Source organism: Heliconius melpomene, chromosome 5 (genome assembly GCF_056956725.1).
Source record: "Heliconius melpomene rosina isolate 202511_hmr_F chromosome 5, ASM5695672v1, whole genome shotgun sequence".
Classification (NCBI taxonomy): domain Eukaryota; kingdom Metazoa; phylum Arthropoda; class Insecta; order Lepidoptera; family Nymphalidae; genus Heliconius; species Heliconius melpomene.
The window spans coordinates 2515542-2541139 of NC_140393.1; the positions used below are offsets into that span (position 1 = coordinate 2515542).

The window sequence follows — 25598 nt, forward strand, 5'->3', positions numbered from 1 at the left end:
ACAAGTTGTTGCTAGCGACATTTTTTTATCTATATTTTTTAATAGTTTTTATTAGTTGAATAGTTTTCATTTACTTTGCAAAAACGTAAATATTCGTACCAAAAAGATGGGCGCCATAGTTCTTTCTACGGATACGGACGGCGTTGTCAAATCAAACAAGCAGAGGGCGAAGAGAGAGAGAGATTGTTTATTGAAATGTAATTTTCCATATTTTCTTAATAAAAAAATATCCGCAATAATTGTCACCTTTCATTATATTAAGGAAACATGTTGTAATTATTACCTTATAGTAGATCGATATTTGTAAACATTTACTTAATTTAGTTGTTTTGAAAGGGTTATTTAAATTAATAAATAAATATTAGTATTTAGAAAATAGATTTTGCAAAGACTCAATATTATAGATTCATTATTTTACTTGAAAAATAAGGATGATTTCTTCTGCCCTATGATCTTTAAATAGTTTTCTGCGTGTACTTAATATGATTAAAATCATCATTTAACAGGTGAACAATTAGAATAAACATTGATTTTAAGATTGACCTTCTATTATATAATATTTTACTTTAAAACATAAGGCAGACCGCGCATTTCATCGTCTATTCTCATAGTCAAACGGAACCGGAATAAAATATTTCAAACGCTGGCAACCCCTGTTTGCGGCAGGAATTTTCCAGGCAACCCTGTTTTATAGTGTTCAGAAAAAAATAAGCTTTAATTTGATATATAATTCATTAAAAAAACACATGAGTGCAAATTATTAACATTTAGTGACATGTTTAAACCAGGCAACCCCAGACTTGCGGCAGACTGAGAGCTGGCAACCCTTAATTTTCCAATTCCTTATGCGATTATCTTCCAAATGATGTGCGATTCATATAAAAAACGTATGGGTGCAATTTTCTCCAAAAACGAGTTACGAAAAAATGTAATTAAAGGTGATTGCGGCAGGATTCTTCCAGGCAACCCAGGTGTAATCTGTTCTACTAATCACGTATTATTAATTAATATAGGTTTAATTAAGAAAACTCGTTTATGCAGGATTCAACGGTCGGATCCCAGGGTATATTGTTAACCTTATTTGCGGTAAACATATTATGAGGTCAGTCGTGCCGCAGAGGCGTGATAGATACAGTGTGAAGCTAAAAAGAAAATAAAAAAAATGCGATAAATATTCAATAATAATGTATTCTAATTTAATTATTAAATTGAACTTGTTTTATTTTCTCACGTATATCCAATTTTGTTTGTGTTAGAAAACTCTCAAAAGCATTATGGTGAAGCTTGTCTTTCAGATTTTGTTTGTCCTTAGATTATAATATACAAAAAAAAAAACAAATAACTTTAGATTTTTTTTACTTTTATCACGTAAATTTTAACACATAAAAAACACACACCTTACCCCATTTCGCTGGATAGCGAATTGTGAGATATGACGAAGTTTGCACTTCCCAAAAGAAAACTTAGACAATCGACTCAAATTATGCGAGAGGAGGTTTTCTTTAGCGATGAAACTTCCCATTTTTATCTCTACTAAGGGAAGAAAAAACATCTTTTCAAAAAAAATTCGTTTAAACGAATGATTTAACCCGGCTGAATGAACTTCTTAAATGAGAATTTATTAATTGATGGTTTTTGGAATTATTTTTTTATTGAGGACAATAACTATTTTATTTTCATATATTTTATGGTTTTTTGTTGCGATTTTTGGTTATAATATAATAATTATAAAGATTTATGACAATAGCTTGAATAGTGAAATGGTCCCAATCTGTAAGTATACAAAAATATTACTATTATATAATTATATTTTTTTATAGATAAATATATAATTTATTACAATCTTTTACATATCCTTTTTTCATAATTTCTTTCTTTTGTAGTTAAATAATAAATTTACAGAAGAATTATGAAAACATGAAATAGTGTCATATTTATTTTATATTTCACTGTACAATACTCATTGTTATTCTCTAAGGAGACCCTGCATATTTTTGTATATTTAATAGTCACATGTGTCGGCCATCATTTTATCAATATATGTTGGTAGTACTTACGTACGTGCTATATTTAAATATTAAATACGTATCTCTCTAGAGTCTTTGCTTCTCCTTTAACATCGAATATAGACATTCATTAGTGTAACCACTGCGCCATAGGTTATTAATGGGCATTACGCATCAACAAAACATTTTAATTGATAAGTTTTGTATGTAAGAAGTAAAAATGATAATAAATAAATAAATAAATCACATAGTTATTAAAATGCCTTATATGTCATAATTATCTAATAAATATAAAATAAAAATATTAATTCAGGCTTGGCTTATAATAGAAAGAACGAACTGACATATTTTTCTCTTGTTACTTCACCCGGGGCTACGTCGTCGACATTCATTGTGCGAAATAAACTCATCTTATCGAAAACAGAATCTTGGAATAACAGAGCGCGCCTGCCTGTTTTTACAACAAAGATATGTTTTATTATTTTTTTATGTTCCCCATTCAGGATTCTTCTCCGGTGCCTGTAAAATAATTTGATTGCTATATGTAGAAAATAATATAAGAACAAAAATCACTTTTTTATTTCATTTTTGACAATTTTAAATAAATTGCATACCTAGTTCCAAAAAACGTGACGGTTGTTGGTTCGATCTCCACTCGGGGGAATAAATAATTATTTATTAATATTTTAATTTCTTCATTCTGGTACCAAAGCAAAAGCCTACCATTGAGGCCCGTCACTTAACATGCAATGCGAAGAAAAATTCGGTGGAAAGTGGGGAACGGAGTGTCTCTTAACACCAGGTTCCCTTTGACTACCTTGCTATGAGCGGGATGCCGGTTGAAGCTTCTTAATTTGATTAGTTGCAAAAACTATACAATATATGTATCTCAAATTGTCGCTTCGCTTTTGTAGTTTGAAACCATTTGTACCTCGACCCGTTGCGGTCAGTTAGATGCACGAATTGCGCTAGGATGGCATCAAATTGAATTTTTCCCTTTTGTTGTGGCGAGAATACAGTATTTTTCTTGTCTATTTTTAAACAGTTTCTTTTTTTTAGTTTCAAGTTATACCCAAATTTGAAACACACTTTATCTTGTCATGGAAATAAAAATTAATTCAATCCCCCCAGTGAAAGTCGAATCCCTGCAACGTTTAGTTAAAAGCAGACAAGCGATTGATTGTGCAACGTGGGTTGTGGGTTCAAATTCCACTCGAGGAAATAAATTATTATTTATTAATATTTTCATTTCTGCACCTTGGAACGAGACACGCAACACACAATGTTACGTTAATTCGTTATAAACTGGAAAATAGTGTCATGACTCTAAGTTCCTTCTGCCATGCTATAAGTGAGATACCGCGTGAAACTAAGAAAAAAATAATAAGGTAAATAGAATTTATCTAAAAGAATATAAAAATATTTATATATAATATATTTTTTCTTAACGACCCTATAGAGTATTTGTTGGGACGGCCAACGTATTTCTAAGCCCAAACTTACTGAAACGACCGCTTACTGTAAAGGTTTCGGTCTGAATATTTAAGTATTAGGAGACTTGGCTAGACTGTTTTTATAGAAGTCATTGTTTTAAATGCAATATAATAGGGCTTTTATTAAAATATTGTTAATAATATAAAAAACAGCCATTAAATCTTATTTCTTAACCGACTTCTTAAGAAAAGGAGGTTATCAATTCGACTGTATTTTTTTTACTATAAGATAGTATAATAATTCCAGGTTTCAATTTGTTGTCCTTTTTTATATATTATATCAGCTATTTATATTCACTTTTACCTTATTGAATTGAATTTATATACATAATTATATACTAAACAGTTGAATAGTTAGACCAAATACGTCCTTCAATTCCAACATTGCTATACAAAGTATCTCCTAGAAGTAAGAAATGTATATTAAAATTAAAAGCACTGCACAGCACACAAGAAAATGTAGTTTTCTTTTTATTGAACACATTACATAAAAGGAAAAACCTTGCAAATGTTTCATTGACATCTTCAATCAAATTATTCTTCCACTTCTATGAGATTATAACGAACAAGAATTTATTATGAAGGATGGCCAATCGAATCAAAGTTTCCGGTTAGTTACACGAGGTTCATAGATTATCAGATGACATCAGAATTTCTGATAGAACTCCCGGTCGTCCCCGTTTGTTATAACTACGTTATAGTGTGGTATTACTTTGTATGATGTATTGGTTAACTTAGAGAGGGTTTACTAGTGTGTGTTTTTTTACAGTTTCACGCTGAATCCCGCATACAGCCGGGGTTTTTTATCACTTTTATCTAAAGCATCAGTATGTCACATGCGTATGAATGTAAAAGTTAAAATCGAATCCACAGCACAGCAATGTGTTTATTTATTCATAAAATAATATTAATAAATAAACATATTGTATGGAAAATCCCAATTAAATTAACATAATAAGTACATCGTAAATAGAGAAAACAACGAGGGAGCTTTTGAAGAAAAAGGCATTTCAAAGCACTCGCCTAATAAATGTGTCAATTTGAACGTCATATAAACATGACTAAGAATATTATGTTATACATAAAAGAAACGAGTGAATAAATTTATTTGGCCACCGAGACCCATTTCGAGTCGCCTCGTAAAACAAGAGTTCAGCTGAGGCGAAGTAGATCACATCCTGAAGGAGTGCTCGTCTCAACTTCTTCTCATACTTGCTTACTTTGCGTCTATTGCTGACTTTTAGCGACATGATGGAAGCTTAATAAAAACTCTAAGTACTCGATAAAGTTTTTTTCTTTTTATTTCCTTTATGAATTCTTCTTCTATTTCCTACACACTACGTTAAATAATTTTATTCTTTTTGTGAAATAAAATTGCGATCAAGACTTGCCCATTGAGTGTTTCATACCAGTTTCAGAATTGTAGGTCAACGGGTAATACATAAGTTGTGTAAAGGTTGACAAACTTAACTTACAAGTTAATAGTTTTTATCTGTAATATAAATATTTCCATTTTTCCGACTTTTTTCTTTATTTGTACTGCAACTTCCTGCATTTTGTGAAATTTCTATAAAATACCTTTATAATTTAAATTTTTAATGTCAGTTATCTTTAAAAATAATAGTTATAGTATCAATTTGGTTATAGGAATAAAATATAAATAAGATAACTCACTTGTACGCTTTATTTAATTATATTTTATTTTAAGATAAATACAGAAAAGATATTTTAAGATAAATACTGCATGCTATTTACCAAGCATAGAATATTTAATATAACGCTCGGCACGTCGCCAAGAGACGCGCTATACTAATACTTCAACTTGGCAATCACGATTTTCCGTGAGCTACATTTTTGCCCAAAGTGTCATTGTCTATACCGTCTCCTTAATTAACGTTAATTGATCCTATTCCCTTATTGGTAATTTCCTGTTTTCTTATATATAAACTTGTATGTAAACATAAGTAAATAAGTCGTCGTTGTGCAGGGGTTAAATTAAGCAACGCGACGGTTGTGGATTCGGTCGCCACTCGTGGGAATGCATTATTGTTTATTAATATTTTCATTTCTTTGCTCTGTCTGGTACCAAGGTAAACGTCGTGCTTTGCCTCGATACAAGAGCGAAGAAATTGAAGTGTTAAATATTTCTTTCCTCCCAGTGTGAACTGGGGGTGAACTCACGACCTGTCACGTCTACAGTCACACTCTACGCCATGACACTCGTTATGTCAGGCCCCAAATTGTCTGTCTGTTTATATTGTTGTATAAGCCACATCAAGTTTCCGTTTCAGTTTGAAGTGCGTCTCTTGGGGCACGACGAATTGCGCTAAAATTTAGTCGTCTTGTAGCTGAACCCACATCCGACCACAACCGTTGTGGTGCTGCCCCACAACTGCCCCTAATATATTTAAGATATATATATATATACCTGGCCGTCTTCAAGGAAAGAGTGAATAGGCATTTTCTGGGTAAGCATACTCCACCATCGTTCGCATCGTCACTTACCACCAGGTGAGATAGCGGACAAATGCTAACGCATCTTCAATAAAAAAAATATATTTTGTATATACAAATCTTGCACCAGCTTTGGTTACCATCGTCTCTGTCAAAAATAATAGGGAAAACTTAAAACAGCTTCCGATGGACGAATATGGGTCAAATGCATGCTTCGTCACTTATGAAGTCAGTCCTGCGGTCGCACTAGGCAGAAGCGGCGCCTCCAACAGTCTAGTATAAGTAATTAATATAAGCCGCGAGCTGGCATCTCGCCAGAACGTGCTGAACTCTTCGTGGACGTGAAGTGTGCTGGAGATGTAGCTCCTATGAAGAATAGAATTTATTTGTATTATTGTATTATATAACGTGTCAGATTTATGTATGTGTATGTGCGCGCTGTCTCTTATAGGCATATTTTAAATTAATTACAATTAAGTACATTATTATATACAATAAAAAAAAAAAACAAAAAAGTGGTAAAAGCGCGGCGTTAAGTTCAGCCACTGACGCTATATCTTGAGTTCAGCGGCGGTGCAAAGATAAAAAATAAATTAAACGAGCTATTTAGCATTATAAAACTTAAGCCTGACTCGTATAAACTCATGAAATATAATCTAATTTATCTCTGCAGTAAAAGTTGGCTAGCGATGCTGCTGCGAGGTAATCTGCATATCCCGGAGGAACTCCACTACCATTTGTGAAGTATAGTACTTATGAATTAAAAACTTATTATTTTTTTATATTTTCCGCTTTATTTTTTTTAATCTTACTGCCACAGAAATGACTAATGAATAAAATAAAAATTAGGACGTAGCATTTTAAAGCCCTCTTGGATGCCTGCCTGCTCTAGCTTTTTTAATTTGTTAGATATTTATATGAATTTTCAATCCTTTATTACTGTATTCTGTATGTAGCAGAATAGGCAGAGGGAGCCTAGTGCTAACACTCTCCGCTGTCCACTTTCCGTCAAATTCTGTAGGCATTGCTTGTTGAGTGGCAGAAGTCAACGCCGAGCATTGCCTGGTTACCAAAGCAAGAAAATAAAAACATTAAATAATACGTTCCTCCAAGTGCAAATCGAACCCGCTACTACTACTTTTACAGTCACACATTTGTGCCCATGGACCACCACGGCGTTAAGCATGACTTACACGTCTCATAAAGCATGCAAAGGCCAGGCTTAGAAAAGTTTTAAATTTTTTTTAACAACCTCAAGCAGAGGTAATATATACATATTAGATACCAAGATTACCAGGTCAATGGAGCACGGTGGTCATACACTAGGTACTAAGCACTAGGAGGTAGTTCCATATTCGCGAACAAACAAGAGGAACTCTGCGTGCGCTTATTGCGGGATGTTTGTCTTGTTGTAACTTGTGCTAATGCTGCTTGCGTGATGGTGTACTTTGAACAGCTAGAGTATGAACTAATGAGATATCTTGTGTTCCTTTTCTCTATTTTATTTCTTCTTGTTTTGACTTGGAAATTAATATAATCTTTGAAGTTAAGAGGCTGTCGTCCACAGTAGACACACACACTAACGTGGGATACATTGGGAGAAGTAAATTATTTTTTGTTAATATATATTTTTGTCTTCGCTTTGATAACAAGGTGCACATTCACTGTATTACGGAGTTGAGTGGCGGAAGTCACCGCCGTGCTTTTGACTTTAACTTGTATTCTATTTATTATAGTTTATGGATTATTTACTTCCCAATATTAAAATTCAAAATGTAAAAGCCTCAAATCCCACGTGGTTTTGAAGTTGGATACCGTCCAAAAACGATTAGTAAAATTACATACTCAAATTTAATATGAAATATACATATTTACAATGTTTTTTTTTTTCAATGAAAACCAACTAAAATCAATCACATATTAAAAATCAAAACCGATTTTAACGTCAATCGTAATTACTGTTGCACACGAACGACCTTCCCCATGCATTTATTATATGAATAATTAACACTGCGACGCCCGAGTCATCGATATGGGGGCATATTTTATTCAACAAAATCGCTACCGGCAGCTTTTGTATGTCGATAAATTACATGTTACTATACTGACACTAATAATTTTACTTACATATATGTACATAATATGCTTCGTTTGGGTATTATAGAGGCCGTCATGGCGCAGCGGTACAAAGGATCCTCACTCGAGGAAGTGAAATATTTATTTATGTTTATATTTCCATTTCTTCACTCTGGTGTTGAGGCAAAGCGTGTCGTTTAGTTCTGCCACTCAACACGCAATGCCTCCAGAATTCGTCAGCAAATGGGGAACGGAGTGTCTTAACACTAGGTTCCCTCTGCCTACCCTGCTGTGTGCGGGGTACAGCTTGAAGCATTTTTTTTTTGAGTATTATATTGATTTTTATCTAAATGAAATTTTTACTATGGTATTTTCAATAAGCGCGTGTTTAGGGTGTTATTTCTAAGTATTTATTTTAAGCATTTTGTACATATATTTTTTTTATTATAATATGATTTTTCAATATATTCATGAAAAAACTGGACACGAAAAAAATAATGTCATAGTTAATGCTTTTTTTAACTTTTAAATCTCACTCGATTATTTTTGCAATATTTTCGCAAACATTTTCCCCATTTTCCGCCGAATTCTCGAGGCACATATATAACACGTATATAAAGAAAATTTAAATATTAAATATTTCACAAGGAATCGAATCCACTACGCACGCTTGTGTGGACAAAAATAACAAAACAACATAGAATAAGTTAATTGCATTTTACGTATAACCAGATTTTCTCCTAAGATTAATCTTAATATGTGACACGAGCGGCCGCCACTCAACACGTACTGCCCAAATAGGCGGAAATTGAAGTACGAGTACTTCCGTCTATTCCGACCCCTAAAGTAATAACATGACCCCTCGGCGTTCGTCGTATGTGATATGCGTGACTGCAAGTAAATTTATATATTATTTTTATCTATGTTTGTGTAAGAGCGTTTGAGGCTAGTCCTGGAGCAGTGGTGTGGCAGTGTGACTGTATACGTGACAGATTGTGAGTTCGATTCTCAATCGGGGAAATTAAATATTTAATATTTCCTTTTCCTTGGCGGTGTAGAGGTATAGCGTAGTGTTGACCTCTGCCACTCAACATGCAATGCCTCTAGAATTCGACAGAAAATGGGGAATTGAGTGTCTTAAGAACAGGTTCCCTCACAGCATGAAGGTAAAAGAAATACCCTTATTTACTTTTTAAACCATAGCTCGATTTTAAATTTAATTTTTAATAAAACAATTGTATTAACAATCAATTTTTAACATATAGCCCTTGGGTGGCGCCCGAGCTAATAATATACAAAATTAGTTAAATTCAAAAGTTAATATCTATATATATAAAATCGAAAGGTCACTCACTCATCACGAAATCTCAGAAACTACATGGAATCTCAAATTTTGCATAGGAGTTATTTCTAGGACATAGGTGCTCGCTAAGACGGGAATTTGCAATGTTCGTCGTCTAAGGGGTTGTTTTTTGGGGTTGAAAGTTTGTATGAAACTTCGTTACTACAAGTGCTAGAAGTCTCAAATTTGCATGGACGTCACTTATAGGACGTAGGTACTCATGGAGACAGAAATTGACAATAACGTAGTTCACGCGGGCGAAGCTGCGGGCGGGCCGCTAGTTTTTAATAAAACAATTGTATTAACAATCAATTTTTAATATATAGCCCTTTGGTGGCGCCCGAGCCAATAATATATAAAATTAGTTGAATTCAAAAGTTAATATAATATAATAAAATAAATGCTTTTGTTTATATCAATAAAATTTTATTTTTAGTAGTACAATTCGCGTAATCATATTCTATCGACGAACAACAATAGGCCAATGTGTAGTTTTATGAAGTAGGTAGTGTGTTTGACAATTGTGTTAAACGAGCTCATACGGGTGATATTTCAATTCAAAATAGATATTGATAAAGCCCCGATACAGTTAAACAAAGGTTAATGTTATAGAAAGCAAAAAAATGTACTAATACTTAAATTAACAAAAAAGATTTAGGAATCATTCATGGAAGAATATATTAATATTCTATTATAATTTATACATTTTTCGGTCTAATTAGAGAGTATTATACTACGTACAAATCCGCTATCCGGAAATGTTATTAAAATTTGCAGCAGATTGAGAAATGAGTGACACATCTCTACATTCTCTTTCTTTTATTTCTCTTTTCTTTGATATTTTTTTTTTCAATATTAAATTTTAAAAACAAGTGTAAATAAATAAATGCACAATTTGCGTTAGAATCTATTTCTTATCACCAGATCTGGAAACAAAGCTAATTAACTTAGTAAACGCGGCTAGATCGACGTAATGAGGTAATCAAGGTAACTTATAATGGAAACATCATCATTAGTGACTTCACTTGGAATTACTTCATTAAATCTTCAATTGAGTTATTTACCTTCATTTACAATATATACATGTTGTGTTTGAGCTATATAAGTAAGAATATTTTTTTGTAAATGAATATCCTATCTTGTATTTACATTTAAATGTAATTAATAATAATGATCATTATTATTTTCCCTAGCCTGTACTATCCCAGTGTTGGGCAAAGGCCTCTCTGCATTTTTTCCACTCTGGTGCTATTTCGTGCTATTGTGCACCAGATTAATCTAAAGTAAAAGGGTTCTCCCCTACAACTTAACTAAATATCTAATGAATGTAAGAACACTCGCGTGCAACACTAAACTCAAACGTAAAAAGGTCGATGGGGATAAAGCAAGGAGTACCGTAATACCTGATGACTTAGATTCTTGATTAGAGGCGGGTGGTCTAATGAACGTCGTGAACAATAGCAGGTATTTACAGTCTATAGTCTATGAGCTTAAGCGAATTTCTTATTGTGACAATAGTTTTTTATTTCTTTTTATGGACATATGAGGCCAGTCGTAGCGCAGAGGCACGGGCGTGTGTTGTGATTTCGATAGGCAGAGGGAACCTGGGAACCTAGTTTCAACACGGGAGTAATGATACTTTTGTTTCCGCCATGAGGAACGAACTCACATCCTGTCGTGGTTGCAGTACAGGCCTATATTATTTTTTTATACATACATTTTTTTATCTACTACACATCATCTTAAGTAAAATGTAATGATAACATTTTTGTACAAATGAGGATGACGAAATACTTCAGAGATTTATCAGATAATTTGATAAACGAAATTTCAAAAAGATATGAGATGCTCAGATTTTATAGTTATAAGACAGTCAGTTAAATAAGGCGTTTAAACATTTGTCACGTGTATTTTGACACGTATTAAAAAACCAGAGAAATTTAATTTATTATAAAAAAATATAGTTTAAGTTTACAATTGTAAAAGTTATAATAGGTAAGTTACCTTATTTTTGTATTTGTATTACATTGCAATAATTAAGTTATTAATAAATATGATGGTTATATGTTCGATTCCCACTTTGAGGCACAATTATATTTATTTAATTTCTTCCCGAGATAAGATAAAGCGTTGAATTTCGAGTAAACGATGTTACGTTTTTAGATAGAAAATTGTTGAACGAAAATGTCTTAATGGGTATGGAGTGTTTAGACACTAGGTTCCCAGGTTCCTTCTGCTTGTCCTGCCCTGTGACTAAAGAGTATATATAAATAAGTAATACGTTTATACAAATGCATCAAACTACACAGCCACCCGATCTTCACTAAATTCGATAGATAGTTGCTCCGAATAAACAGTTTTTACGCGGACCATTAGCGCGTGGGTCACGTTATCGTGTTATCTCGATCCCCATCTCGGCTATGTCGGAGATTATTTCCGATATCCTTGTGATTTACCCCTTATCTATATAATAAGATGTGATGGTGATAGGCCTTGCCTGTTCCATGGTTGTCACGGGTTTGTTCTTGGTTGTGGTACATATTTGTTATGTTATAGTAGCTAATAACGTTAACTTTTGTTTTTGTTTTAAACTTATATGTATTGACGTGCTAATATATATTTATACTCTTATAATATGTATTCATTTCTCAGCAGCATAATCATGGGTGTTTTAACAAAAACATGGACTAATAAAAGTATAATATTCCAACTATATTTAAATAAAAAATATATATACTAAAAGAAATCCATTCAATTTCAAACTAAATACTGAAAATTAAAAGATATTTCTATTTCAATATTATCATTAGAACGTGTCCAATAAGGTAAATTAAAAACGTACAAAAGAAACGATAGAGCCGGAGCACTCATATTAGCACGATCGACGACAACGAGTTCGCTTTAATGACCGATTCAGCGATTCTGACAATGAGGTCCTGGCGACGGGATGTCGGGTTGGTGCAAATAGAGAGGTTGTTCTTCTTCTTACCTAATACTTACTTGTAGTGTAGGGTTATATTAAAATTTACAGTATGGAATTATTCTATGTTAGGACGAGAGTTTTAAAACAGAATCTGTATATAGTAAAATTCTTCTTAATACGTCTAAATGGCATTCTCTTCTAGAATACTTTTATAATATTATAATCTATAATTCTTCTAGTGAGATGAGTGAAGAGTTTATTTCTGGCCTTTGATGCTTTCACATTGGAATTTGGATTGGAAAAATTACATGACTTTTAACATCATGTATTAGAATCTTATAAACTGTAGGGAGAAACCAGAAATAAAAATTAGAACTTTAAATAGAACATTTGTCAGGCAATCGAACCATGTTATTTACATAGTAGATAGATGAATTTTGCATTTTGCATTTATGGGTTTGTACTTATACAATGATTCTATAGTAAACCGTCGCCCTTACATACATATAAAATAATAAATATATACCACATGCGATATTATGAGTGTAAAAAGAAACTTAAGGGATGGCTGACTCCACTTTCATACGAGGAAACTGAAGCACTTATTGAGCATGCCAGATAGCATTACACTAAATATATTTATATACATACATACGTACACCTATAATTATATAATAATCAACTGCTACAAATACACAACATAATTTGGAATAGATAAACAAAATAAGAAGAAAAAATATAAACAAATAGGAAATGTTATAATAAGTAAATATATATTGTAAAATAATATACTTTAACTTAAGGTATCTATCATTGTTATGGTTTTTTAAATGTTAATGGAAGAGCGGAGTCTCCTGGTACAGGCAATAACATGCTTAAAAGGAGGCTCCAATCACTAGTGATTTTGTAAGAAATTTGCTTAATAAAGTATTTATTATTATTATTATTAATGCGTGCGACTGTAATATAATATAATAATATTATATTACAGTCGCACGCTTGTGCCCCTATCGGCCTTACAATAATAACAAATATTATTTGATCTTATCTATTTTACCTATAGCGGTGTCGTTGTTCACTGATCGTCGATGATCGTTGGGAGTTCAAATACCAATCGTATTGCATCGTGCTGGGTTATTTTTTTCTGTCTGTTTACACAAAAAAAGTGAATTTAACTTGGGTCTTAATACAAAATACTAGATTTATGTGGGAAATTGTGAAAATAATATTTTTTTCGCATCATTTAAGCGAACACAAAATACGTGAGAAAAGTTTAAAAAAATGGTAGATTATCAAGCAATATTTGTTTTAACGCTACTTTTTGGCAGCATCAGTTTGGTAGCAAAATTCATTATTTTATGAAAATACTGACCTCGCTAGCTGAAAATAATTAGATGAGAGATAGTACCTACGACACAATATTAAATATTCAACAAAGTTTTCACGAGCCTCTTGTGAAATAGCGATGAGCTAAACTTCTTAACGTAACAAATAGAAAATTGGATTTTTATCAAACCTTATTTTAAATTTAAAATAGCTAATATTGTAATATAAAGTGTCCTTTTTAATGTGAATTGAATAGAATAGGTACATAAAGACAACACACAGATATACCTATAATCTATAGGTATATATAAAAGGACTTGTCCTCACTGACTGAGGTAAGACGCACGCACAGCCGTAACCGCTGTGCGTAGAAACGTGGAATTTGGACAGATGATTACTTTCGTAATCTGGACATCCACTAAGAAGGGATTTTGAAAAATTATAATTCTAAAGGAGTGAAATAGGAGTTGAAAGTTTGTATGAAAAAAAAATTAAATCCGCACCGATTCTTATAAAATTTGAAATTCAGACTCTTAAAAGTATTTAATTGAACACATGTTTCATGGTTTTCTAGAATTCTTCCCCTAAGGGTGCAAATAGGGGTTGAAAGTTTGTATAGATTTTTTTTTAAATCGGCACCAATTTTTATAAAATTTGAAATTCAGACTTTTAAAAGTATTTAATTGAACACATGTTTAATGGTTTTCTAAAATTCTTCCCCTAAGGTTGCAAATAAGGGGTTGAAAGTTTGTATGGAAAAATTCTTAAATGGCCATCGATTTTTATAAAATTTTAAATTTAGACTATTAAAAATATTTAATTGAACGTGTGTTTCATGGTTTTCTAGAATTCAACCCCTAAGAGTGTAAATAAGGGGTTGAAAGTTCGTATAGAAAAGTCTCTAAATCGCAACAGATTTTTATAAGATTTAAAATTGAGACTCTTAAAAATATTTCATTGAACACGTGTTTCATAGTTTATTAGAATTTACCCCTAAGAGTATTATTACCCTATTACCCGCAGGCGAAGCTGCGCGCGTTAAAAGTAGTAGTTAAATTATAAACCTAGTGTTAAGACACTCCGTTCCCCACTTTTCGCTCCTGGTTCCTCCGTTAAGAACTTAACGCCGCACTTCGCCTCACGAAGCGTTGGGTAGTGTCATATACACTACACCAGGATCCCTCTACCTACCCAGCTATAATTAAGTTAGAGCTTGAACCAAAAGTCAACTCTATAATTTAGTAATATAAAACACTGACAATATACAAAATGCCTTTTCATAGTAATACAAGTTGAATTTCTAACGCAAAACCCATCCGTCTAATGCACAATTGTAGCGCTTATCGCCGTAATCCTAATCTGTAGCGGCACAGGCGACTATTGTTTACTCAAAGTGCATTGGACCAGCTGCTATTATACCAAGTTGGTAATGACGATAGAATCTAGCAAATGGTTGAAAATCAGAATTACACATGATTTGTATGTATATAATATTATTTCAACATTTACGACTTATAAGCTAATCTTAAGCCTCATTTTGATTTCTTTTATGACGTCTATAGAGAAAATAATAATTATGTATTTTTGTTTTACACTCTTATTGTTTAATATTTGCAGAAATCGGCGGAAGGTAGGGAACGGATGTGACTTAATACTTAACACCAGGCCCCCAGGTTCCCTCTGCTTACCCTTCGGAATATAGCGTGAAACTGAAAAAACATATAAAACTTTTCCATTACTGACTGGCAGACAACGCACAAACAAACTGCTGGACTTGACAAGTTGAAAGTTGGCACGTACATATGTAGGTAAGTTAGAGACAGTTTAGAGGTCATTAAAAGAGGATTTCTCGAAATTCCAACGTGAGCGGGTAAACAGTTTTTTTTGTCATATTCACGCTATACCCCGCTTGTGCAAGAATAGGAAGATAGAAAGCACGGATATGACAATATTAAACATTTCATCCTCGACTGGGGATCGCCAGAACTAACCCCTGGGGAAAAAAAATTGCTTTTCCATTTTAATATAACTAGTGGAAAATAAAGAGTGAGTCTAATTAATACAGTTACCAAAATAAACAGCAAATTTTGAAATAGATATTTCGCTTTGCGGTTTACACACAATAGAAACAGCATCACACAAAATACGTTACCAAACTAATCTCGTTCTCTTTATAATTCCTACCAAAAAGCCAAATAAATAATTCATTTAATAATACTGCAAAACATTAATTACCTCCACACAGCTCGGCTATCATTTAAATGTCGGTCGGTGTTAACGCACGCACGTAATTTGGAACAAAGGATTTTGGTAAATACTCGTCACATTACAAACTTATGTTTGTTTATTTATATTGGTATAAATGACTGGTTATTTATTTATTTATGTTTTATTTATTAATATAATTTTAGTAAGTTTTTTTATGCAAATTGTTAGCAAAATTGGTTTTTTTTTTATTGGGAAAATACATCAATTGATTAGATATATTGGGATGTTTTAATTTGTTGTATTATATTGGATCTATTTTAAATGAACTGGAACTGATGAATGAACCGGATGGATGCGAGAAGTCCAAGACCGGGTTGGTTGGCGCTTGATGAGGGAGGCCTACGTTCAGCAGTAGACGGCGATAGGCTGATGAAAAAAAAATGAACTAGTAATTTAGGTTAACATTTAGGTATTTTAGAATAAAAATATCATATTGGCAGAATAAACAGGCTAGGTAAAATAATATAATTAGCTAAAATATTATATTTTTTGTGATATAATAAGATTAGCATTCTAATATAAATATAGCAGCAACAAATATTTCATATGAATTTATAATTGAGCGTGTACAATAAAATATTAATGACAATGATAGAATTTGAACTATATATATCACTAATATTATGTATATTTTTTTAGCTTTACGCTGCATCCATATACCTACGCTGTAACCGTAGCAGAGTAGGCAGAGGGAACCAAGCATTTCGTTTCCCATTTTCCGTCGAATTCATTGCGAGTCGAGTGGCTGAACTCAACGCCGCCATTTACCTTGATTCTACAGTGAGAAATGGAAAAATAACTAATGTACTTATAATATAACTAAATACCTGAGCTCCTAATGTTTGAAGATAACAGTAATTCAACGTGTAGAATCACAATGAGGAATTCCCTGTTGACTCTAGTGGCCGCAGTCAGCAGACCAGCTCTCATTTGCACTAATTTATTGGCCGGTGCTTCCATTAATTTCTTTTTTCTCCAACATTAATTGCTATCGCTACTTCGGATGAATAAATCGTCGTCTACACGAAACCGTAGACTGTTACACTTTGTGACCTTTCCACAGAGTAAAAAGATTTAAAATTAAAAACTTTTTCACCATTACACCTTTGTGGTAGAAAGTGTAAAAGTTGAATAACAATTATAATATTTCTGTTGAAATCGTTTTTAATTTTGTTAGTTTGATGCGTTTTTAAAGGAATTTAAATTAGTTTTTAGTATTATTTTACTCATATTAATTATATTATAAGCTTACTTTATTTTATTACTTGTAATATAACAAATATGATTATTTATAGATGATAGTTGATAAACACGCTGTGTCGATAACGGTACGAACACACTACCTTTTTCAAGTATAGATATCACTTTTAAGCCAGTTTTTACAGTCTACTGTAAAAAAAAACGTATTTTTGCAGTTGAAAGGTACATCTACACCATAGAGTATTAGTAATTTCACAAGTAAAATATAGTATAATATGTGATGGAAAAATAAAGGCCAGGTAAGGCTAGCGCCAAAATCTCTAAATTTAAGCAGTCTGTGTTGAAGTGTTAAACAGAAATAATGAGCCTAAAAAAAAGAATTGAAACAAGCCCGCATTGTTAGTGAAACCCCTTTTGGGTAGTTTAGGAAAACTTTTGTAAAGGCTATAAGTGATTTTATCGTAGGTATAACAAAAAGGTCGCCTCTTCAAAGAGATACCTTCTCTAATTACAAAACTACGTTTAGTTTGTTTGATGAATCGCTACAACCCCCTAAAGCTAATAGGGAAAGTTAATCTATTCTCTGTCAATGTGGATTTTGGAAATTGCGTCATATGTCTAACATATATTTTACTATACTTAGAATTTGTTATTTTACTATACTTAGAAATTTAAGATTTAAGTTGTTAATTTTTAATCATGATAGAGGCCAGTCGTGGCGCGACAGGTTGTGAATTCGATTCCCACCGAAGGAGATAAAATGATTAATATTTTCATTGCTCATCATTATCACAACCTAATTATTATGTTTTAAAATAGTTGTTTTTTATTTTCGCCCACAGATTTTTCATAAAATATTATGCGAACAATTATTAATATCAAATACTACATTTAAGAGAAAAAAAAACAAATGCAAAGTTGCAAACAGAAATGGGTATCTTCTATATAAAAATAGAACGAAATGAGGAAAAATATTTACGTAGATTAAAAGTTTTCGTTTGAAATTCAGTTCTGAAAGCAGTTTTTATTAAAGTTGTCTGAAAAGTTACTTTCAAATAAGTTGATTTGAAAAATACATTGTAAGAGTATCTAATGTAAATTTTAATGTGTTTTATATTTATGTGTACACTTCTATTTATAATATCGTTTTTTTACATATTTTTATTTGTGAAATTTATTTATGTCAGTCACTTATAATCGAAAAAAGTCCTAAGTTTTGTTTTTCTTAAAGTATTTAATTTTTTTATAAAAAAATTTAAAACAGTTTTAATTATTATGCTATTGCTAAAAAATGTGTTAATATATTTTTTAATTTAACTTGATTTGAGAACAAAATTATGATTAGCAAGTGCTCAAATGACGAACAAACTGACGACTGAAGAAACAAAATTGTTACAAAATACAAAAAAATAAACATGCATTATATATTTTTTATTTAAAATCCTAAGACATAACACTTCCGACGGCTGAATTCTAATAAACTAATTTTGTACTTTCACGGCATTTCTGCCATTTTACTAACTACAAAATATTTCTAGCAATCTACCAAAAAAGACAATCCTTTGAAACGTTTCTTCGAGTAAACGAGCTCTAATTAGAATTTTTTTTTTCAATGGCGCTTAAACTTGACGCCAGCGAAATTCTGAAATATAAAAAGTTTGTTTAACAATCACAGGACATTTTTGTTAAGATTTACGATATGTCAGACTTGGTTACTTTAGTAGGAAATATGTAAATTTTAGCTTATCCATTGATACGTAATATAAAGAGAGATTTAGAAATTACTGAGAATTTGTTTGATTCATCAGGAACGGCACCGGAAGTGTCTTAATGGGAACGGAGTATCTTAAACCTAGTTTTTAGGTTCCCTGTGTTTCCCATTCTATGTACGGGACACACCGTGAAACTAATAGTACTAACGTGAACTAATATATCTATGAATAATACTTTAATATAATTTTTCTTTACAACAGAACAGATTTTAGACACAGAAATAAATTTGTCAAAAAAAGGTGTGAAGGTGATGCTGAACTATTTATCTTCTTTTTTCATAAACACAAATGGAAACAGATCGATCACTAAAAGCTTGTGCATGTAAAAAGAACAACAATGGAGAGGTGCCAAAGACCATGCATTACACTCAATGTGATAAATGTACTTCTACTCCCCTCTAAATCCCACCATTAAATGTAGTTTGTGGGCCGGAAACTCCATCCCTTTGTAGGGCAATGGCAATTTTTCTATCCGTTCCCTTAAAGGGCTATTCATATCAAAACATTTTTTTATTGATATACGAGCAACTGTGTACCCAGAATGTTCATTCATTCTGCACCTGGAAGTTGAAAGTTTATTGTATTTTTTTTTAGTTGTACGCTGTATCCTGCACATAGTAAGGAAGGACGAGGATTCTGGACCTAGTGTTAAAACACTCCGTTCCCATTAAGAGACTTCCGTTCCCCACTTTCCGCTGAATACTGGAGGCATTGGAACATCGGAACTTAACGGCGATGAACTGAAACTATTAAACATTTTATTTCCTCGAGTGTGAATCGAATCCACAACCTGTCGTTCTTACAATCGTACGTTTGCGCCCCTGCACTACGACTGGCTAGCATTGTATAACTTATTTCTATTATATTCTCGGAAGTCATATATAGTTGGAAAACTCAGATATGTACAAAGTAAATATATTTACATTTTCAACGTGTGTTTGACGACGCAGTAGTAGGAGGTCGGGGCACGTTCCAGAGGTTCGCTGGTGGAAAAATTACAGTTTACACGGCATGTTAGTTTAACTTATACACTCACTTGGCGGTGGAAATATTTTTGCAGTACAATTTTATTATTTGCTTAATTAATTTTGTAATCCAATGTTTTCACCTGCCTTGTTTTAATATTTACATTTTTTTTAATGGGTTGTAACTATTTAATGTATTAGATTTGAGGCCAGTCGTCTCTATGCCATGTTATACCACATATTTACTTTAATTTATTAGCTTTTACTACCATTTTTAAGGCTATTAGTCTCACAGTGCTACAAGCGTGCGTCTGTAAACGTGACAGGTGTTGGGTTCGATTCCCACTCGTAGAAATGAATGCATAGGTTCATTTCAAATGCTCACGGTATTTGCTAACACATTGCTCACGCGTCAAAGCCTACCTATTTCTACTCAAAACAAATTTAAACTCAAAGCAAAAAGTTCCTAGCGGTTGTTTGATGTAAAGTTTTTATACAAATATTTTGCTTGGCTTTGTCGGCTTGTAGATTATACACTGATTAGTATTTTTATAATTTGTGCTGGAATAAAAGTTTGAAAATATATTCTTCAAATTTAATATGTTGTTTCTTCGACTTCGTAGCATCTTGTCCATGGAATATTCTAAATCTATTGAGATATTGTAATGGACTATAAATAACAATCAATAAAAAATATACTAAATATGCACATAAAAATTAATAAAAGCACAATATTTATTATCACAGTAGGCAGAAAGACCTACTTTCAATACACTTGTTTGTCCACGTGTGAACTAAATAGAGATTATCCATTCCCCCAAATAGGAATCAAACCCACATCGGCAAATAATATGTAAAAATTGATATTTTTACAATTATTTTAATATAAATGTAACAAATTGTAATTTTAGTAATGGCTCCCCGAAATATATAAAAACATGGCAATTAATAGTGATTGCTCGTTCTTGGAGCTAACTAAGAAATGGAAACAACAGCGGCGTTAAAATATACCGTCGTTAAACCTCCCTAGCTCTGTGACGGCGGGTGGGGGGATGTTGTTATTATTAATTGAGGTCACGGAATGCTCCATAAAACTTATTAGTGATAAATTTCTTTTTATGATTAGTGTTTGTATGTCTGTTTAGAAATGTATATATAAAATCGAAAGGTCACTCACTCATCACGAAATCTCAGAAACTACATATGCTAGGAATCTGAAATTTTGCATAGGAGTTACTTATAGGACGTAAGTGCTCGCTAAGACGGGAATTTGCAATATTCGATTTCCAAGGGGTTGTTTTTGGGGTTCAAAGTTTGTATGAAACTTCGTTACTACAAATTCTAGGAGTATCAAATTTTGCATGGTCGTCACTTATAGAACGTAGGTACTCATGGAGACAGAAATTAATAATAACGTAGTCCACGCAGGCGAAGCCGCGAGCGAGCCGCTAGTATGTGATAAAGTTGATAATAATGTTTAAATCACAATCAAATTAAATGATCCAGAGGACTGTTACGGCACGGGGGCACAGAGTGTGCCTGTAAACGCGACAGATTGTAGGCTCGATTCCCACTTGAGGAAATGAAATATTTAATACTATGTCTTCAATTGAGTTGCGCCACTCAACACGAACATTGTCTTAACGCTAGGTTCCCTATGCCTAACCTGATGTGTGCGGGATACAACAGCGTGACGCTAAAGAAAATGGCTTGAAATTATGAAAATTATAAATTTAAATGAGTATTAGGAAAAGACAAATTTAGTTAATTATATTAAAATATAGGTATACCTATGTATTTTATTATTACACTTTTATTTCCATTTTTAATCATAAGCTTTTTTTTAATTAAAATTCATACACGGAAAAATCAAGGGTATCCGTTCGTTTTTTCGTAGTGCTTGAAGAATTGTTGCGTAGTAAAAGAATTGTTATGCCTATTAATTTGTTTTAGTGTTTTTTCTTTGTTAGGTCAAAAACTTTTTATTGATTGTGTACTCAAATATTGAAAATCATTGGAATTCGGTTGTTAAATTTATAAAACTCCGAAATACTTTATATCGTAACCAACATTAGATTAAGGTTATCTTACAAAAAACTAACAAAGAAATAGAATATATATATAAAACGAAACTTTGTGTTTCTGACATAAGATGAGCGAAAAACTCTTTCAAGTTCCTTTATTATTGTGGAAGAAATCCAATATACCGATTGTGGTAGCAGATGGCGGAACTCAACGAAAAATGAAATTATTAACTTTGGTTGTCGATTGACGAGGCCAGTCGTGGCGCAAAGGAAGGAGGAGGAGGAGGTATCGAGACAAAGTGCGGCGCTGAGTTCCACCACCCACCACGGAAAATGAATAACGGAGTGTTTAACTCTAGTTTTCCTCTGCCTACCCTGCTATGTGAGGGAAACAGCGTGAAGCTGAAAAAAAAACTTTGATAATCTCACAATTTGCTTAAACGATCGACAATTGTATATTAATTTTAACAACAGAACACTGCTGTATTAAATATTTTCGTGTTTCAGTATTCTACGTGTTATTTCGTACATTTAGCTTAATTTACCATGAACTCGCATTAATTACCGCAAGCCTGACATGCCGCTTCCCTTCCTCGCTTCCTCTGCGTCATAATACGCTTATTAAATTAATTTACCTACATCATCTTCAGCTATATGCCGCAGGTGAGGCAGAGGGAACCTGGTTAATACACTCCGTCAGACATTTTCCATAAAAAAGGATTTTAGCGGGGTATTCAGATTATGCCCTGAGTGGGATTCGAAGCCACAACCGTCGCGTTTCCAGTCAGACACGTGATGCTGCTGCGCTTCTACCTTTCCATATCTTTATTTTTTATAAAAAATATATTATATTATATATTTTTACAGCTATATAAATCGCTATAAGGGATTTATGTCACGTCGCAAACTACTTACGTGCTCTTCATATCAATAACTCAGTTAACCTCTAAATATAACACTATTATCTTTTATTGCTTTATTTCAGTATTTACAAATAATGTTGGAATGTGTGTGTTTTTTTATAATATTAAAACTTTTACATGTAATTTTTTTCTTCCATTCCGCGATCAATCTTCACTCGGAATAATTATTTATTTTCATTTCATTTTCGCTTTGCTTAGAACCGCAGAATTTAGTGACTTGGCGTTAGGTTGCCTGGTCTCTGCCTGGTCCCTGTTAGATGCAAAACTCGTTTTGAACTCGCTTTAGCGTGAAGCTAGAAAGAAATAAATTTTAAAGGTGTTAAATTTTCGTGTTTTGACTAAGTGCTAAATATACTCGTAAAATCACTTACTTTGTTTGTAAAATCAACCCTCCGACGAAATTATTCTGTTAAAAATGAAATGTAGGTATTTGTTATTCTTTCACTTCACACATAATAATTTTTGTAAGAAATGAAATAAATCACCTCAGCCTAATACACTAATATTAAAAAAATGTACAACTACATAATAAAAAAATAGGAAAATTATAACATCAAAAAATTTATAAAATATAAACATTATTAAACCCATTATGGAGGTTCTCTTATTTTCGGTACGCTCACAGAATGTTTATCTAAAATTGTGCTGCAAGCAATTACCGCATTCTAAACGTGTACCCTGTCCCTTGGGTACCTAATACATGGGCGTTTTAGAGATGGGGGAAATATATTTTTATATATAGCGCAAAAATAAATATATTTATTATTTATTTAATAGTTATTGTATAAGTACTATATGACTGAAATAAAATATATTTTTAATAAATCGAATTATTTTGTACAATAAAAAACCTGTTTGTAAACCTTTGTGCGCAATCTGGCAATACTGCTAAATAAGCGAAAAGGTTTTATAATTATTAATAGCTAATCTAATCTGAGGAAATGAAAATAATAAATATTACCTTCTTCCAATTGGAATCGAACCCACTACCGTCGGGTGTACAGTCACATCTTTGTGACCCTGAGCCACGACTGCCTCATTCTTCAAGACAGTCTTTTCTTAATTGATTATTCATCTTTTAACTTATATTAATGGTAGTTTTTGTTACCTAAATACAAACTAATAACATTTTATCCTTTTCAGATTACAATGGGTGGAGCTAACAACGTGCCGGGTAAAGGTCTCTAGTGAAAACAATGGGCCATTTCCATAGAGCTCCCTCTTTACACACTTTCCAGAAACAGGTAAATACACCCATTTATAGGTTAAGATATGTATGCATATCTTTACCTATTTTGAAAGAAAAGTATTTTATAATAGTAACGCAAAGAGTCTAAGAAATATATCTACAACTAATCGGCTTATTAATTATTGACCATTTATAACTTTCGATCAAGTAATCTATTCTCATCTTCGAATGAAAAAAAAGTCTCATTTATAACATTAGAAGTCCTTTTCCCTATTTCTTTAAAATAACTTTTCTTGTACACATTCCATGTTACAAAAATGCTCAAATGTAAATTCTGCAAACAAAAATAATCATAAAGGAACGTTTGCAATAAATCTTATCCAGAAGTCAAAAATCTGTTAAGACTAATGCTTACTGAACTTCACGAGAACAGGCGCTCACGACAGCCTTTTAAAGTAACTGCCGACTGTAAACCATTTCTCATGGCCCACTGAGTCGAGTTCCTGGGGATTTTTCAGCAAAAAACATATTTCTACATACATTTCTAAATAAACTTCTCAAGCTCCGCCTGGCGTGTTCGTGTTCTTTATGCACGCCTTGATCATATTCAATGGCACGAACATTTAAAATCTTCTTAGGTTTATTTGGTATTCGCTTTAGGTACTCAGGCCACTTTGCAGTTTGTCGTAAAAACGGTGGAAAACTATTAAATACATTTAGTGTGCTATTATCGTAAAATCTTAATTACTTTCTTAATGCATTAGCTATTATTTTGTAAGTATATCTTAACACATTCTCAATTTACTTTCCATCTATACTAAAATATTTTACAAAACTATTTGGCGAACAAGCGTATTTCTTTGTATTTAAAGAATTGAACAAGTAAGATATTATATTATTTTTCAACTTTTTGAATTATCTATCAAATACGTTCTTACGTTTACGCAACGTTAGCTGTGGATGGCTACGCAATTTAATTTTAGTATTTTATTTGTTTATTAATATATGATTATATATTATTAAGTAATAATCAAAATTAATAAAGTAAAATATCCTTTAAAACAGGGCTCGAGTCGTGCGCAATCGCACCGCATGCGTTGATGGGCGCAGCCGCGGGCGGCGGGCGAGCGGCGCGGGCGCTCCGCCTGCTGCTGCTGCTCGTGCTGGCGCTGGCCGCTGTGGAGTACCTGTTCGGGTCGATCCTGGACGCGTCGCCGCTCAGGACCTACTTGTACACCCCGCTGCATAACGCCACTATACCTACTATTAGGTAAAATTGCTTTTGGTACAGAATGTTAAATATCTATTTATTTGTGTGTTTGTATTCTTTTATTTTTTAACTTGTAATTAAATTCTATTTTAGTATCGTCATAAAACGGTAATAAACGTTTTTGAATTATGAGTTTTTTAATTTATACAAGGTACGTCGATAGACAATTATTATTGATCTATTAGATACAGGAGGTTATATCCAACTATTTACCCCATATAGTATGTATGGACATACATAAATTAGACAACGTGAGGATGTTTTTACAATATTTGGCCAAAATTTTTTGATGAAAAAGAAATGAATTGAAAATTACAACTTGTGACAAAATTTAAACATTTTTAAACTTTGTCAGCTAGTATACAAG

General features: G+C 32.5%; 1 protein-coding gene across 1 annotated transcript in view; it reads left to right on the forward strand.

Annotated features, from left to right (window-relative positions):
• The window catches only part of LOC146538875 (beta-1,4-N-acetylgalactosaminyltransferase bre-4-like), a 142275-nt gene that overhangs the window by 106292 nt on the left and 10385 nt on the right, over positions 1–25598 (forward strand). Inside the window, exons 2-3 of the mRNA XM_085185373.1 lie at positions 23916–24016; positions 25027–25231. Coding sequence (XP_085041499.1) covers positions 25062–25231 — 170 coding nt within the window. The 5' untranslated portion in view covers positions 23916–24016; positions 25027–25061. The remainder of the gene's footprint in view (positions 1–23915; positions 24017–25026; positions 25232–25598) is intronic.